The following is a 14,066-nucleotide window of genomic DNA, read 5'->3' as shown; positions in this document are numbered from 1 at the left end:
CAGCTCCCGCTGAAGTCAAAAGCAAGTCACTCAACTACCTCAGTGTGCTTTCCATCAGGCTGCAACTATGCCATACATGAACAAGGCAAAATACACATTCCGGGAGGACAAAAAACATGATCCTACGGGGGAAAACTGCTAGAGTATTAACTTATGGTAACACTCCCTTCACTGCAGTCAACTACAGAGAGATTGAGTGGCATGACCTAAAAATACAGGTTTGTAGTTTGGGTTTTTGTTTAGCCATTTGATAATTTTGCACAGCTGACTATTTAGGATGGCGTTCACCTTTCTACGGTTAAGTTTAAGGAGACAAAGATACTGTGCCAATAAACACTCAGTTTGCCAAGTGAGGGTAATCTCCTTTGGGAAGGTACCACTTCAGGTGTTCTGGGCAGGATGCAATGTGCCAGTGATTCAACCCACTGATTAACCGAGGTCACACACAAAAATGCACATGGCATGGAAAATTAAATACACTGGGTCTGCGCTGTTACTCTACTAGTTCCAGTATGGTGGCACAGTTTGGAAAACATGGCCCAGGGAGTGGCTCTGCAATGTTCTTTATATAGACAAGTGAGATAAAGGGCCCACTTTGTAATATAACAGTTGAAACTAAACCCATCTACAGTGGTTTGTGTTGGATTATTTGGGAGGTGAGGGGGGGGTGTCCTTCCTTTTAGTAATGCTAAAACATACCACCAACAGAGAAAGTGTATTGTTAATTAAATCGAGGAATGTATAAGGAGCTTTGTTAAGATTTTATTAAGATTTTTTGCAGTGGACTTATTATGTGTCCAGTATTCTTGTCTTACAGAGGACATAGCAGATGGCAGAAAGTGGACTTACTTAACACTTAAGAAGTGGAACACTTAAGGGAAATAGGGCCATGTGTAACTATTACTGCTAGTCAGAGTAGATTTTTTTTTTTTTCCACTTGGTTAACGTGCACTATCAAAACACTAAAGCATCTGGAGTGAGGTAAGAGAGGAGGATAAATAGGGTGGGTGAGAAAGTGCAATGTATTAAAGAAAGAAATTATGCAGAAGTTCACCTGCTGTTGTCATGATCAAGACATGGAGAAGAGCATCTGCAATAGAATAGATGATTTAACATCCAAAAGGAAAAGAAAAGGAAAAGAGAATGAGTTAAATGAAATATTGGAAAAATGAAACAGATTGCTAAATTAAACACGTGATCGTATACATATATATGCATAGTCTTTACGTGTGAGAAGGTTGGAGTGAGTACGGAAAATAAGCCTACATAAACATCCTCGATTACAAACGGTTACTGTCGCTACAGCAGTAAAGCCAGAGCAATCTGGTTTCTCTACACACGTTCTCAAACTGGAAGTCAGATACCTAAAATGCACAGTTAGATTCTGACTAAATCTTTCAGAACCAAATTAGGGGAAATGCTGCTTGGTTTAGGTCTCCACATCTAAAATTTGGACCACGGTATATCAAAGGGTAAGGTATCTCAGGTAATTCCAGCCAGTGTTTCTGATAACACAGTATTTCATGGTTTGGTTTTCTTCAAATTTCCTATCAATACATTCTGTCCTCCACTTTCTTCCATTTCAACATGTTTCTTGTCCTCCTTTTGTTCTGCACTACAGAATGACAAATTTCAACCTTTCAGTTTGACCTGTTCAGGCTCCGAGTAATGTGTCACATGGCCAGGTAGGTTTCTGGTGTCCTTTTTTACTACATATATATCTCCACTGCCATTTTAATTCCATGGACACAAGCTGTGATTTGCTATTCATGAAACACACCTGCTGTTTCTCCTCATTGTAACTTTCAGAACAAAGGTCATAAAGGCTACAGTATAATTTGAAATCATTTAGACTATCAGGTTTTAGAAATGACTATCAGCTGGTCGCTGCCAGGTCCTGTTTCCATAACTACTTCCAGGAAATTAATCTCGCATTGGGGAAAACAATATTATGGATTCAAAATACAACACTTGAAATATATTTTGTTTACCTTGTTAGCAAGGATCCAGTCTCCTTTTTTGTAGACATGCAGCTAAGAACGATAATTCACATTATTTGTCACAGTTCAAGCTGCCCACTCCCTCGTCCTTCTCCCTTTTTCATTGATGGAAGCAACAAACTTCCAGAAGGCAAATTCACTAATAATATTCCAACTGTTTCATTTTGTCAGATACAAGTCAAGATACACCTGGATCATCTATTGGTCAAATAGGGACTTCTTCATCAAATTATATAAAAGAAATCAATATCTTTCATTAAATAGGAGTTTTACTGTGAGCAAGTCAGAACTGGAAAAATTGCAGAGCTGCTACGTATCTCGCTCTAGAACAGAAAAGCAAGTTAGTATCAAAGCATCAACTAAAAGCTCGCTGCTCGCCGTGCCACGTTCCTGACAATACGTCAGGTTTGCCCCTCTGCTTATCCACCATACCTTTATAGATTTGTCAGTAGAATGCTTCGAAACATAATCTATATAACTAAATTGCGGATTTTTTTTTTTTTTTTTTCACTGTATCACCAGAACCCAGGTATGGAAACAACATAATTTTGCACCTAAGTTATACTTTAAAAATCTTACAGTCAGCCTTATCTTTACCATTCACACTTAACTACTGCGGGTGACGGAGACATAAGCATGTGATACTGTCGAGCAACATCTAAATGCTGCAAGTAAAACCAAATCTTTCAGGGCAGTGCTTTTTTGCCTTCCAACTTAAGGAAAATATGTCTTCTGCAATAGGATGTTGTGAGGTATGAGATAAAAACTGTGAAACGCATTTGCATTTATGTAGGCAATAGTTCTGTCTCTCATAACGCTTCAGCAGGACATTATACGTTATATCCCTAATATGACCAGCAAAGCGACAATCCTCTATCTTACCGGATATTTTGCACCCAAACTTTCTGGCATATTCAGAGATCCTTAACTTATATCTAAGATTAGGTAGTTTTATCAGGAGAAGCAAATCTGATTCGCTGACAGGAAGTTTAAATACAGGAATTGATACTTCTTCCTTCAGCCAATGTTTGAAACTATTTGGAAACTGTTACCTGTGTAGAACGACCAGGAGATGTTTACGTTGAGATCATGAGCACCAAGAGAGTGTTACCTCTTAAAAGAGAGCTATTTGCTTGCTGTTGAAATGGCTGCCAAAGACTCCGCCCAAAGACCTTGCTTTTCTTTCCTTACTGATGAAATTCTCAACATATTGAAACAATAGTTACATTTCAAATTTAAATGGATGTTTAAAACATTTTCCCCTTGGGAAATTTCAGACATAGGAGAAGTTTTGGTTAGTTATGCAAAGGCTGAAACATATGCCTGTGAAATTCCGCACCAAGAGAACAGTTCTCTGTAAATTTATCCTTTTGCTTGGGGGCGTTACGCTGTGATCCACAGAAACACTCCCCTGCAATGGGAGCTCCCTAAGAACCCAACAACAATTTGGGGTTAGCCACCGAAGTAGTGCAGGGAGAGAACAGTGTCATTTTTGGTCTCAGATTGCACAGAACACAAAATTAAGATCATCTGTGCCAAACAAATTACTGTCCAATGCTTTGCCAAAGTGTTACCTTATAAAAACACAGTCTGAATTCAATACATTTCCGGTGTCTTGGGCAAAACCAAGGCCGTACGCTTGCTTAAAGCCACTAACAATGTTTATGTTGGATTTCTTTTCAAGCACTAAGAGTTTTCTTTCGTGACAGATAGATACTACGTCAGTGCGTGCACCTGAAATGTCAGCAGTGCGGCTAGTTCTTAAGAACCCAGCAATAGCGCGTGTCTGTGAATGAACGAGGGCGTAGGTGACAAGAGGGGTGTAAGTGACAAACATGTTTGTTGTGGTTGCAGCTAAGGGAATGCAACAATCATGCACACGGTACTTGTACAATCGTTTCGCTTTTAAATAAGGTCTTACGATGAAACTCTAGTCATCCACGTATTTTGCTAAGAAACAGATGCACCCCAGTTTATGATAACTTAATGACTCAGACGAATCTAAGCAAGATAAAAATGAAGTGTTGTACAGTCTTTTCCAAAGGCTGAGTAATCATTATTATAGGTTTCTTTATTACAATATTTAGTGGCAAGTCAGTTGGTACGTATAAAAAGAAGAACGTAATTTGTGTCATGCTAAATGTCACTATTTCACACAAGGCTGCAGACAGCGTTGCCCCTGTTAAAATCAGACATTCTTATCCTACCACTAGCATCCTGGTCATCCAAATGGATCTATGTACCACTAATGTTTTTAAAAGAAAAATGCAATATGTCTGCACATCCAAGAAATCAATGCCACTCTTTTTGTAGGAAGCTTTTAGTTCATCCTCTGCGATCCCTGGAAAGACCGACCTTTCTGAAAGTGAAAAGAAATACCTCCTTTGGAAAAAGCCTGTAAGCTATTTAGGGTTAGAATAAACCACCAAAACAATTTTAAAGCTTACGTACTGACATGTTTTACACACATACATACTGTACATATTAAGTACTATCATTTAATTTGTTAGTTTTAGAGCCCAAGAAAAGCAAATCCAGACAACACTGGTCACAGCCAAACAGCCTGCTACCAGCTAACAAACTTCTCGTATAAAGTCACGAATCAGTCAACCTGCAATCGCAGTCATGACAATAGCGCTCCTCTCCTAGACCAGGACTGCCTGCCTTTCCAAACGGGACTCCGGTTGTTATTTTTTTTTAAGGATATGGACTGTGAGATTGTTGCAAACTCATTTGAGATTAACAAACAAAAAAATATCTTTCCCCTTGTGATGTCCAGCCATGCTGCGTGCAACGTAGCTCCTCAGAAATGAAATACTTTGGTACGACATTGGTTTCTTACGAATTCGTCTGTATGTGCCTCATCAAATCTGACAGCAGGACACAAGTGTAGAATTCAGTGTCAAGAATAAAATTACTTAAAACACAGTAAAAAAGAGCACTTAAAATAAATGTACTCACAGATTTTGAGGCCAACCAGGATACGCTTTGTAAGTATGAATTTGGCTGGGCCTGCATTTTGACCTCTCTTAATCCATGTCAATGAGCTTGCCTAAATGCAAATGCTTACAAAGAGTCAGTTGTGAAAATACATGTACATAGTGGCCAAGTACGTGTAAAGCACATGATGTTTAGGTTGCTTGCCTATGACACGGTTTGTGTAATTTAAAATCCTTGGTCTCTTTTTTTAGTTATCATGACAAACACTAGAGTTGCTGCTTAGCTAAACTACTTCATTAGCATAGGAAGTACTCTCCACCTGCAGTGATTAGGTTCTTGGTCTCAGTTATTACTAACATCAAAAAGGCACTGTATTTATTTCTCTGTAAAATTCACACTGATGTGTGCATGTGTCAAGTATCTCATTCATTCCTCCTGAACCTGACTGAAAGCTCACTGGCATCAATTCACTGACTTGCAGTGATTTCAGTGGATAGCCTTGGTACCGCGGCTTGCTTGATTGTCAGAGCTTAAGAGATCACAGCAATTTATTAACAGCTCTAGGAGGCAATGAACTGAAAGATAACTCCTAGTTAAGCATTAGTTGAAGCTGCTGCCACTGCAGGTATTCTGTTTCTCTTTTTTTAGTATAATGCTAATTCATACACTCACCCTGAATGAATAGGGCTGGAAGAAAGAGCCACATTGTCCAAGTTTTCAGGGCCCCAGCTTAAGCGATATGAATTCCTTTCAGCTTCTTTGGCCAGAGTTGTTACCTTGGTAAGCAAAAAACCCTCCTTTTTACTACAATAAAATCAATTAATCGACCAAACAATAAGATGATGTATTTTGCATAGTAGTAGTGCCTAAAGCGGTTAAACATTTTTTGAAAAGAAAACAAAGGAGTATAATAGCATTAAGATACCAGAAACCCCTTATTGTAACATTTTGTACTTACTCGAAGTAATCACGTTTGTGGTCCCAGAGAAATGAATGCCATGATTTACCAAAGTGGCATCTCCTAGATATTTTTTTTTGAACTACAAGCATGCTTCCAGGTAGTATCTCTGAGGGTAATGGCCTTGAGTTCATTAGGTCACCTGAATATTTAGCCCAAGGGCTGCTAGCATCATTCAAAAATCGGTTAAAATGGAGAAACTTAAAGACAGTCCCTCTATTATATTCACACAGCTTATCCATTTATTTTGGAATAGCGTTTAATATCGCACAGCATAATACAGCGTTAAGTATCAATGAAAATTAGAGAGATTTAGATTAAAATAAACAAAGCAGCATACACGACATGGTACTGTTAGTACAACATAAACTGTAATCTCTTTATATTTCCATATTTATCCAACCAGTAAGTGAACTTAACGAGAATTTGCTTACCTGCTGGCTGGGGATTACAACGGTATCGTCAATCATGGCACTGTCCCTCAGGTAGGAGGCATGGCTCAATGTGTGGGACCTGTCTGAACTGAAGGATCGCAGGCTGGTAGGTTGGTAGGATGCCATAGCAATATATCAGCAGTACAGATGATGTTGTAAAGGTGTCATGATAGATCGAGTGGGAGAATGAAAAAAGCGTGCTATTAGCAATATGATGCAGCTTCCAGGGGGAGTAGATAATAGTCACGGGGGGGAAAAACAGAGCTTTACAAATCTGTGTTATTCTACCTTTCTGACCAAGGGCCACAAAGTCTTTTGACTGACTTATTTGCTTCAAAAACACAGAACCTAGAGATTAATCTAGATGGCGATTTATTTTATGTTCACAAATAGTTTATGCTTGGCTTTGTGGCATGATAGTTTCCTTATAATAAAGAGCACCAATTTCTTTTAAGTGAGGCTCTTTGGAGAAGTTCTCTGTCCTGCTACGTCACCCAAGCAAACCTCTAGGGAAAACCAGAATGCTAACATCTGAAGAAAAGCTGAAATGACTGTTTCTGAAGCTTTGTGATGCCCTAACTCTCTCCCCTTAAAACTGTAAATAAGTAAGCTTGAAGTTGTCCCCTGGAAGGTACACACAGCAAGGTGAATTGTGGCCAGCCGCAAGCTCCTGTGTAAAACAAAAGTCTTCCTTCTGTATGCCAACAGCACCTTTAGAGAGGCAGCACAAATGTGAGCGCTGCTTTCTTTGCGAGTACACACAGCTCTACAGACAACTGGTTGCTGTAGCAATGGGAGATGCAAGGCAGTAAATAAGCTGCTTCCAAGCACTGGCTCAGAACGTAACTGCAGTATCCACCAGCAAAAAGCAAAAAAAATAAAAAGACAAATAAGACACCACAGAAGGACATACTGAGGTAAATGGGGTTTCTGCTACCAAACAGCACTAGTTTTGTCCTTTAAATATTTACTAACAGCAGTACCACAATAGTGATTTTTCAAAACAGACCAACCACCTTCAGCTGTTGTACGTGTACTCTGTGATGTTGTTCCGTACCTTGAGGAACAGAGTGCATATAACTGAAGGACAGAGCTTTTATTTTCATGGCTTACACACCCATGAGTAGTACTCATAATGATTAACACGCTGGATCAGAACAATAGGCCATTTATCTAGATACTTAGATTTTTTTAAAGGGATAATTCATTTTCAGCAGTTTGCAATAAAAAGGTCACGTGTATGTTACGGACATGAGATTCAAACGCTTTAAATGAAGATCTTGTTGGAAATCATATTTTACCATCTGATTCAGACCAGTCAGCCTTTTTTAACAATAGCTACATACACTCAATAATTTTTTTGATCCATTTTAGAAGCAAATGGTTATCTTCTTTTTATTAGAAATATAGGACATGGAAGAAGACTAAATGCTATTGATCATTGATTTACACCAATGGCCTCTTTAGCAACCTGGATGGATTGTACAAAACTGAAAGCAAAAGTAAGCATTACACAAGTATCAGCCTTAGGAAAGCCTTGAGGAAAAGCCAAACCAACAATAAATAATCTCTCCTACATGTTGTGAAGTGTCTTTCACCCAGACAAGTGGAAGAGGTGAGACATGCAAGGTTGATATTTAATGGATTACTGGGATTATGCATTTCTGGAATAAAATTCTGACTCCATTAGAACAACCAACAACATTTTGATAGAGACAGAAGCTCACTCTAACTGTCTGCATATAACATTTCAGCAAAAAAATTATGAAAGGGAATCTTGACTGAAGAGTATTTTGGTTAAACATTTTAGTGTGAATTGGGTAGGCAGAGTACACCTTGCTTGTTCATAACAAGACTACTTCAGTGAACATGTGTTTTTGTTGAGAAATAAGCCTCAGTAGCAGACCCCATTTGCCATCATTATCCTTTATTCACTTCAACGTTCGACGCTTTCAGAACTGCTTTGCTGCGCCATGCAATGCTTGGAAGAGGTTCACCATCCAAGTTGTAGGTTCTGCTATTCAGCTAATGTCATGTCCTGGACAGACACTGAATGAAAGGAAGTATGTACCAGCTTCGACTGGTTATCTGTATGGTGATTTTGCCCATATTCTCCTGCAAGTACCTGGCACTGCTGCTACCACCACTACAAGTAGCCTGGTACATATCCACTCCATAATACATGTACGTAAGCTCCGGTAAATAACCAACACACTGAGGGTATGGATTTGTCTACCAGCAAGGTATGCACAAGTGTGATTGAGGTCTGCAGTAAATCAGAAGTTCAAACTTCCTACTACACTTAATTTCAAAACTAGCGTCCAGATGACACTGCCCCTCTTCTGTGCGCTGTCCCAGCTAAATGAAGAGCAAACCAGTAGTTAAGGTCTGTGCTTCCGAGACTTACAAGTAAAGGTACTGACTGAAACAGCAGTCCAGTACAGAAGTGCAGTGACACTGGACAGAACCTATTATTATTGTAATAAGTCTTCAGGAATCCTGTAAAAAAATAAATCCCTCACCACAGAGACAAACCTGATGTCTAAATACAGATTCTTCCTAAATCTGCTTGGTACATTTTAAGTCACAGGGGTTGTGGGGTCAAGAGGACTCTGCTCAGTCCCAGAGACTGAACTGTGGAACCCAGGAGCGCTACAAAGCTCGTGAACATAAGAGCGTGTCTTGCCCGTGTTAGGTACTGCACAGGCATGTATCATCCATCTCTTCTAAGCCCTGAGTATAGCCCAGGTGGTATCCAGAAAACCAGAGCAGCATACTCTAGCCAAGTTTCTAATCTGGATGACTGGGAGACCACGTTGCAGTACAGATCCAGTCGCCAGCCTAGACAGAGCTCTAGCAATCTCTAGGCCAGCTGAGTGTATCTGTTGTTGTGACAAGTATATGTTGTTTCAGAAGCTGGGAAAAGAACCTGGTATCATCAAAAATGGGATAAATCAGCCTCAAAAACATTTCTTTATTTAAAGCCTGAAGACCACCTCACACCTCTCAGAAACCAGAAAGGTGGAGGGGACTTAGAATGAAATAGAATCTTTTCAAACTCCGTCAGGAATCAGTTCTAGCTCTTAATATCCAGAGGGAGAATCCAGCTAGTGTAGTCCATTCTCTATTTTTTATTCTACCATTGCTTCTCCACATAGAGCCGCATGGTGACAGGAGGACAGCTGCCAGCTGCTGTGATCTAGTGCAACTTCCCCAGTCCTTGCCAACAGCATCTGTACAGGGATCAGGGAAGATTCTGTGGGACAGTGGCTGTGTCACACTGTGACCTTTCTAGTCAGAGAAATACTGTTAGATCAGTATTTACCACTACGTATCGTACTCATTTGAGACTATAACTATCTCCAACAGCAGCGCCGTTCATTTGGTTCTCCAAATCAACTTCCCGACATACAGCAGGCCTCCAAAATGGATGAGCAGAGACAGGTGCCATAAAAGGATATAGAGACAACATGTTTTCATGCTATGTAATACCTACCTGGGCATGGTGCTAATGAAAGCATATGAAAAGGAATGAAGGGGAGAGAGAAATGAAATAAATAGGGAAGATGGTTACAAAAGAAAAAGATATGCTTTTAAATCAAATTGTTTAATGCATAAGATTACATGAGTGTAGACTGCTAATACTACTTTGCTTTACTGAATTTCTTGAAAAAACAAAGTCAGTATAATGCAATGAAAATCACATTAAAGCAAAAGCAAAATAATTTAAGCAGTCAAAGATTCTTACAAGCAGTAACCTGACAGTGACAGAAAATGAGACCATGGAGTTAGAAAGATGTGCTTTTCTCTTTCATTCGTCCTCCCTTTATAATTTTGCTTCATTTCAATATAATCACACTTGATACAGGATGTGAAATAATTTTCAAACAACACAAAATAAAATGCATCAATTACATGCCAGTGAAAATCTACTGATATCTACTGACACTAAAAGCTAAAATATTCTAAATGGGAGCAGAAACTGGTTTAATACTTGCCTGCACAGTCATTTCTATACATCTTAAAAGTAAAAAAAACCCAACAACACAAAACTTCGTTACCATTGAAAGCGTGTGATAAATGGTTTTGATTTTTAAGCGTTCTGATATAGTTGATAAACATCCTCCAAGACTTAAAAAGCCACACAGTCACTTTGTTTTCAGTGGATTCACTGGAGCTGTCTAAAAACCAACAAAGAATCCACGCTTATAAAACCCGAATGGTGAGGGATTTACACGTGCTGTGAGGCAAACTGAACCGTTTCCTGACATCTTTTGTTCCCGGAACAATTCATAGCCTACTGAAGTAAACAGGATCCTACTGATTTCACTGAGCTCTGGAAATGCTGCCAGAATAACAAACAAGGCTGAGAAATGAGGTAGGCTAAATATTCTTTCTGTCGCCAAGATCTCAGCCTTTTTTTGTTTTTCTCCTTTTAGTGAACCCCAGTTCTAAAGGCAGTAAGTCTGGACACGTTACCAGTTTACACTAGACGTTGTCATTTTCAAACAGGAATGGCTGGGTAGCCTATTCTAAACCAGAACTGCGGGTGTTAATCTGCCAGTTTGAGTCTACGCTTACGCTCACTAGTAAAGGCTCTCATTCTGAAAAGGGAACTCCATATTTTTTGTAGACTATAATGACACTCTCTAAAATTAAACAAACAAACAAATTTAAAGCTACAGTCATTACTATTCCACAAATACATCCAGGCTTAAGTTCAACTTGTTAGCCATAAGCAAATCAGTAAGTTTTTCTGGACTGAACACATGTTCTTTTTTCCTTTTTTTCTAAATTTACAACATAAATACTGTGCTGTGCCAGCAGAAGGAAAATTATTCTCTTTCCTGCTAATTCAACCATGGTGAAACAGAAAGGGTCAATGTCCTTGCTGACAGCAGACTCACTGCCAATCCAGCGCGGAATGCTCAATCCCATTGCTCCTTTCCCTGTATCTATTGCCAGCAAACTACTCTAAAAAGTTGGCCCACCTAATGCTAAAATATCCACCCGCCCCCTGGCTCATGACATGAGGAGACGGGATGATTCATAAGCCCTTTCATAGACAGCTAGGCTCTTCTTCCTTTGCCTGACCACAAAGACAATAAAGCAAGTTCTGCCTTTTCAAGAACCAAACAAGGATCACAGACAAATTCTTCACTAGACTCTGAGAACTGTATCAGTGCCAAACGTATTCCGTTCTGGACTGGTCAGGAAATATTCCTCCTACAAAGGGGCAAGTGCCACACTGACATACCTAACAAAGAAATGTTGACAAGCGCATCCCACGTCTCCCTTCAGTTAAAGACCCCGAGAAAGGGATTTCAAACATTTATAACAAAATGTGTGCAGAGTTATCATAAGAAGAGATATGTGTCCAGGCAAATACCTGTCAGATCGTCCTCCTTCCAAGCTGTACCTTAGGTAGTTCATACCATCTAAGAACTGGCTGCTTGGTAAAGAGTCATCTCCTAGTTCTCTGAGGTCTTCTGGCCTAAGGTACTCTCCTCCATCTCCTGTCATTGTGTCATCACCTTTAAACCAACCACAGAAGGGACAGAGATAAGCACACACACAAGATTTCATTTACATGTTGGGATCTAACAGCTGGACGGCACAATAAACAGGAAGGCATTTTCCACTCAGGAAACACTGCAAACCACAAGCAATTAATGTATTTAATGAAACCGGCACATCAAGCAAGATTAAAAACAAAAAAAATAAAAATTGAAATCAAGGTGATTAATCAATTAGATTTAATCTAATTTTTGCTGTTGCACATACTGCTAAGGTGAAAATTTCTTTGCCACTCTCTAAAGCGTGGTCTCTCTGTACCTTTATCCATTTCAGCTCTCTGGTCACAGCTATACTGTATCACAGCCTGACAGTTTATGACTAAATAAAACCACTTACTTGACTGTAAGCTATGTGTTTTCAGCTGAAAAGGAGTTTTCTGTGGCCTTATGACTGATAGTTGCAAATCCTAATTTAAACTCTCCATTGTCCAAACTCCACATCATATGAGGCTGTCTCACCCCCATGTTCCAACATCCTTCTGTGATCAGCAAAAAAATTCTGATTTCTAGAACACGGCAATATCCAGAAACTGGAAATAAGCTCACATGTGTAGCTGGTAATGATCATTAATCAGAAAAATCATCCATAATGAATCAAAGCCTAAATGGGCATTGGTTATCTGACCTAGTAACCTTTTTTGCATATACTCTGAATAACAGGGTTTAATTTTTTTCTTTAGGTCCAAAATTATTTTCCCCAGGAAATTCTGGCTATATGAAGTCACAGTTTGGTTTTCCCCAGCAGGCTAACAAAACAGATTACATTGCCAAGCAACTTGTAGATGTTTCTTTTCATTCCCATTTGCAACGTGGTTTCTCTCCACAGTTTCCGCCTGGAGATTTCAGTCACTTTCCCAATGGTTAATTACTACTGTATGAGCCTGCCAGAGGCTTGGTGCGGCCCCCAGAACCACACATCGCCCCCCGAGGCCACCGATATCTTCAAACGTTCTCATTTGCTAAGCTGCATGGGCAAACGTCAAGAACCTGAAGCTCAGTTACGTGACGGAGGCTGCGGCTCAGGCTACACATCCCAGCTGCAGTAATTCACCTTGTATGCTGAGAAACACGAAGGATTAAGGTCGGACTAGATGATCGCTGAGGTCCCTTCCAACCTGTGATTCTGTGATTGTAAAGGTTGGGTAAGTGGCATCCGTGCTGCTTCAAACAGAATTCATTTGGGTAGCGGGACAGTTGCCACTTTTGTGATTTAAAGTCTTAATAAAGCAAAATTGGAGAAGGCAGTTATTGTTACTGCTGCTATTTCCAGTAGAGCCCCCTCCCGCCCCCGCAAAATATTATTGGTATTACAAGCTATAGGAGTGGTGCTCACTACTAAAGGAAGAACCCTGGATACTTGTTTTCATGAAACACATCAAACCAGTTTTTCTACCTTGATGTCAGCTAATAAATAAATAGTTTATCATTTGTCATGTAAAACTAAGTAATCTTTGGGGGTTTTAAGATTTTTTTTGGACACACAAATACGATATGTAAAAATGAAGCCTAAATCTTTTCAGTATAACAACAAAAGCTCTTGAAAATTCCATCTGCCCACATTAAGAGGGAGAAACTGGGCATGGTTTCACAAAAAACAATAAAATGCATTTAATCATTCCATGTTTCCTGTCTTCTGACAGATGATGCCTCCTGCTTCCTGGGAATGTCACATTATAAAGCATAGGGCTTAGTGAAAACTTGGAAGATATTAAGGCAATGCTGTTAATCAAACAGTAAAAGGAATTTCAAGTTATATTTCGAATACACTAGATAGTTATAATCACGCCAGACATTCCGTCTATAATAGAAACAAAGGCAAAGTCTTCACCACTTTCATTACGCCCACATCCTTTAAAAAAAAGTAAATCCAAACTCTACTCTTATTTCAGCTTTGGCCTCTCATCTAAGAGTTGTCAATAATGAGCCTAAGTAACGCTAGCTGTTTTATGCGATGTGAACATCTGCAAACAGTAATAAGACTATCCATGAATATTTCACAATGTCTTCAGAACATTTATCTGCTGGTAACAGAGCTTACTTGCTAGCATACTAGTCTTGAGTGAGTGAACTACAAGCTAAAGTCATTCCCCACCAACCCCCTGCATCCTTCCGTCTTTCCGTGATGAGAGGAACTCCCAAAACAAGTAGTGCCTCCTAG

At 39.5% G+C, this 14,066-nt stretch overlaps 1 protein-coding gene across 1 annotated transcript in view; it reads right to left on the bottom strand.

Moving 5' to 3' along the window:
• ANK2 (ankyrin 2) overlaps positions 1–14,066 on the bottom strand; it is a 171,269-nt gene that overhangs the window by 57,698 nt on the left and 99,505 nt on the right. The window contains exons 25-29 of the mRNA XM_075090087.1: positions 11,722–11,866; positions 6,333–6,435; positions 5,613–5,716; positions 1,992–2,033; positions 1,055–1,090 (exon numbers count right to left, since the gene is read on the bottom strand). Of these exons, the coding sequence (XP_074946188.1) occupies positions 1,055–1,090; positions 1,992–2,033; positions 5,613–5,716; positions 6,333–6,435; positions 11,722–11,866 (430 nt within the window). The remainder of the gene's footprint in view (positions 1–1,054; positions 1,091–1,991; positions 2,034–5,612; positions 5,717–6,332; positions 6,436–11,721; positions 11,867–14,066) is intronic.

This window comes from Phalacrocorax aristotelis, chromosome 4, assembly GCF_949628215.1.
Source record: "Phalacrocorax aristotelis chromosome 4, bGulAri2.1, whole genome shotgun sequence".
Classification (NCBI taxonomy): Eukaryota; Metazoa; Chordata; class Aves; order Suliformes; family Phalacrocoracidae; genus Phalacrocorax; species Phalacrocorax aristotelis.
Note: the sequence above shows the minus strand (reverse complement) of the source record. Positions and strands in the feature narration are given on the sequence as shown.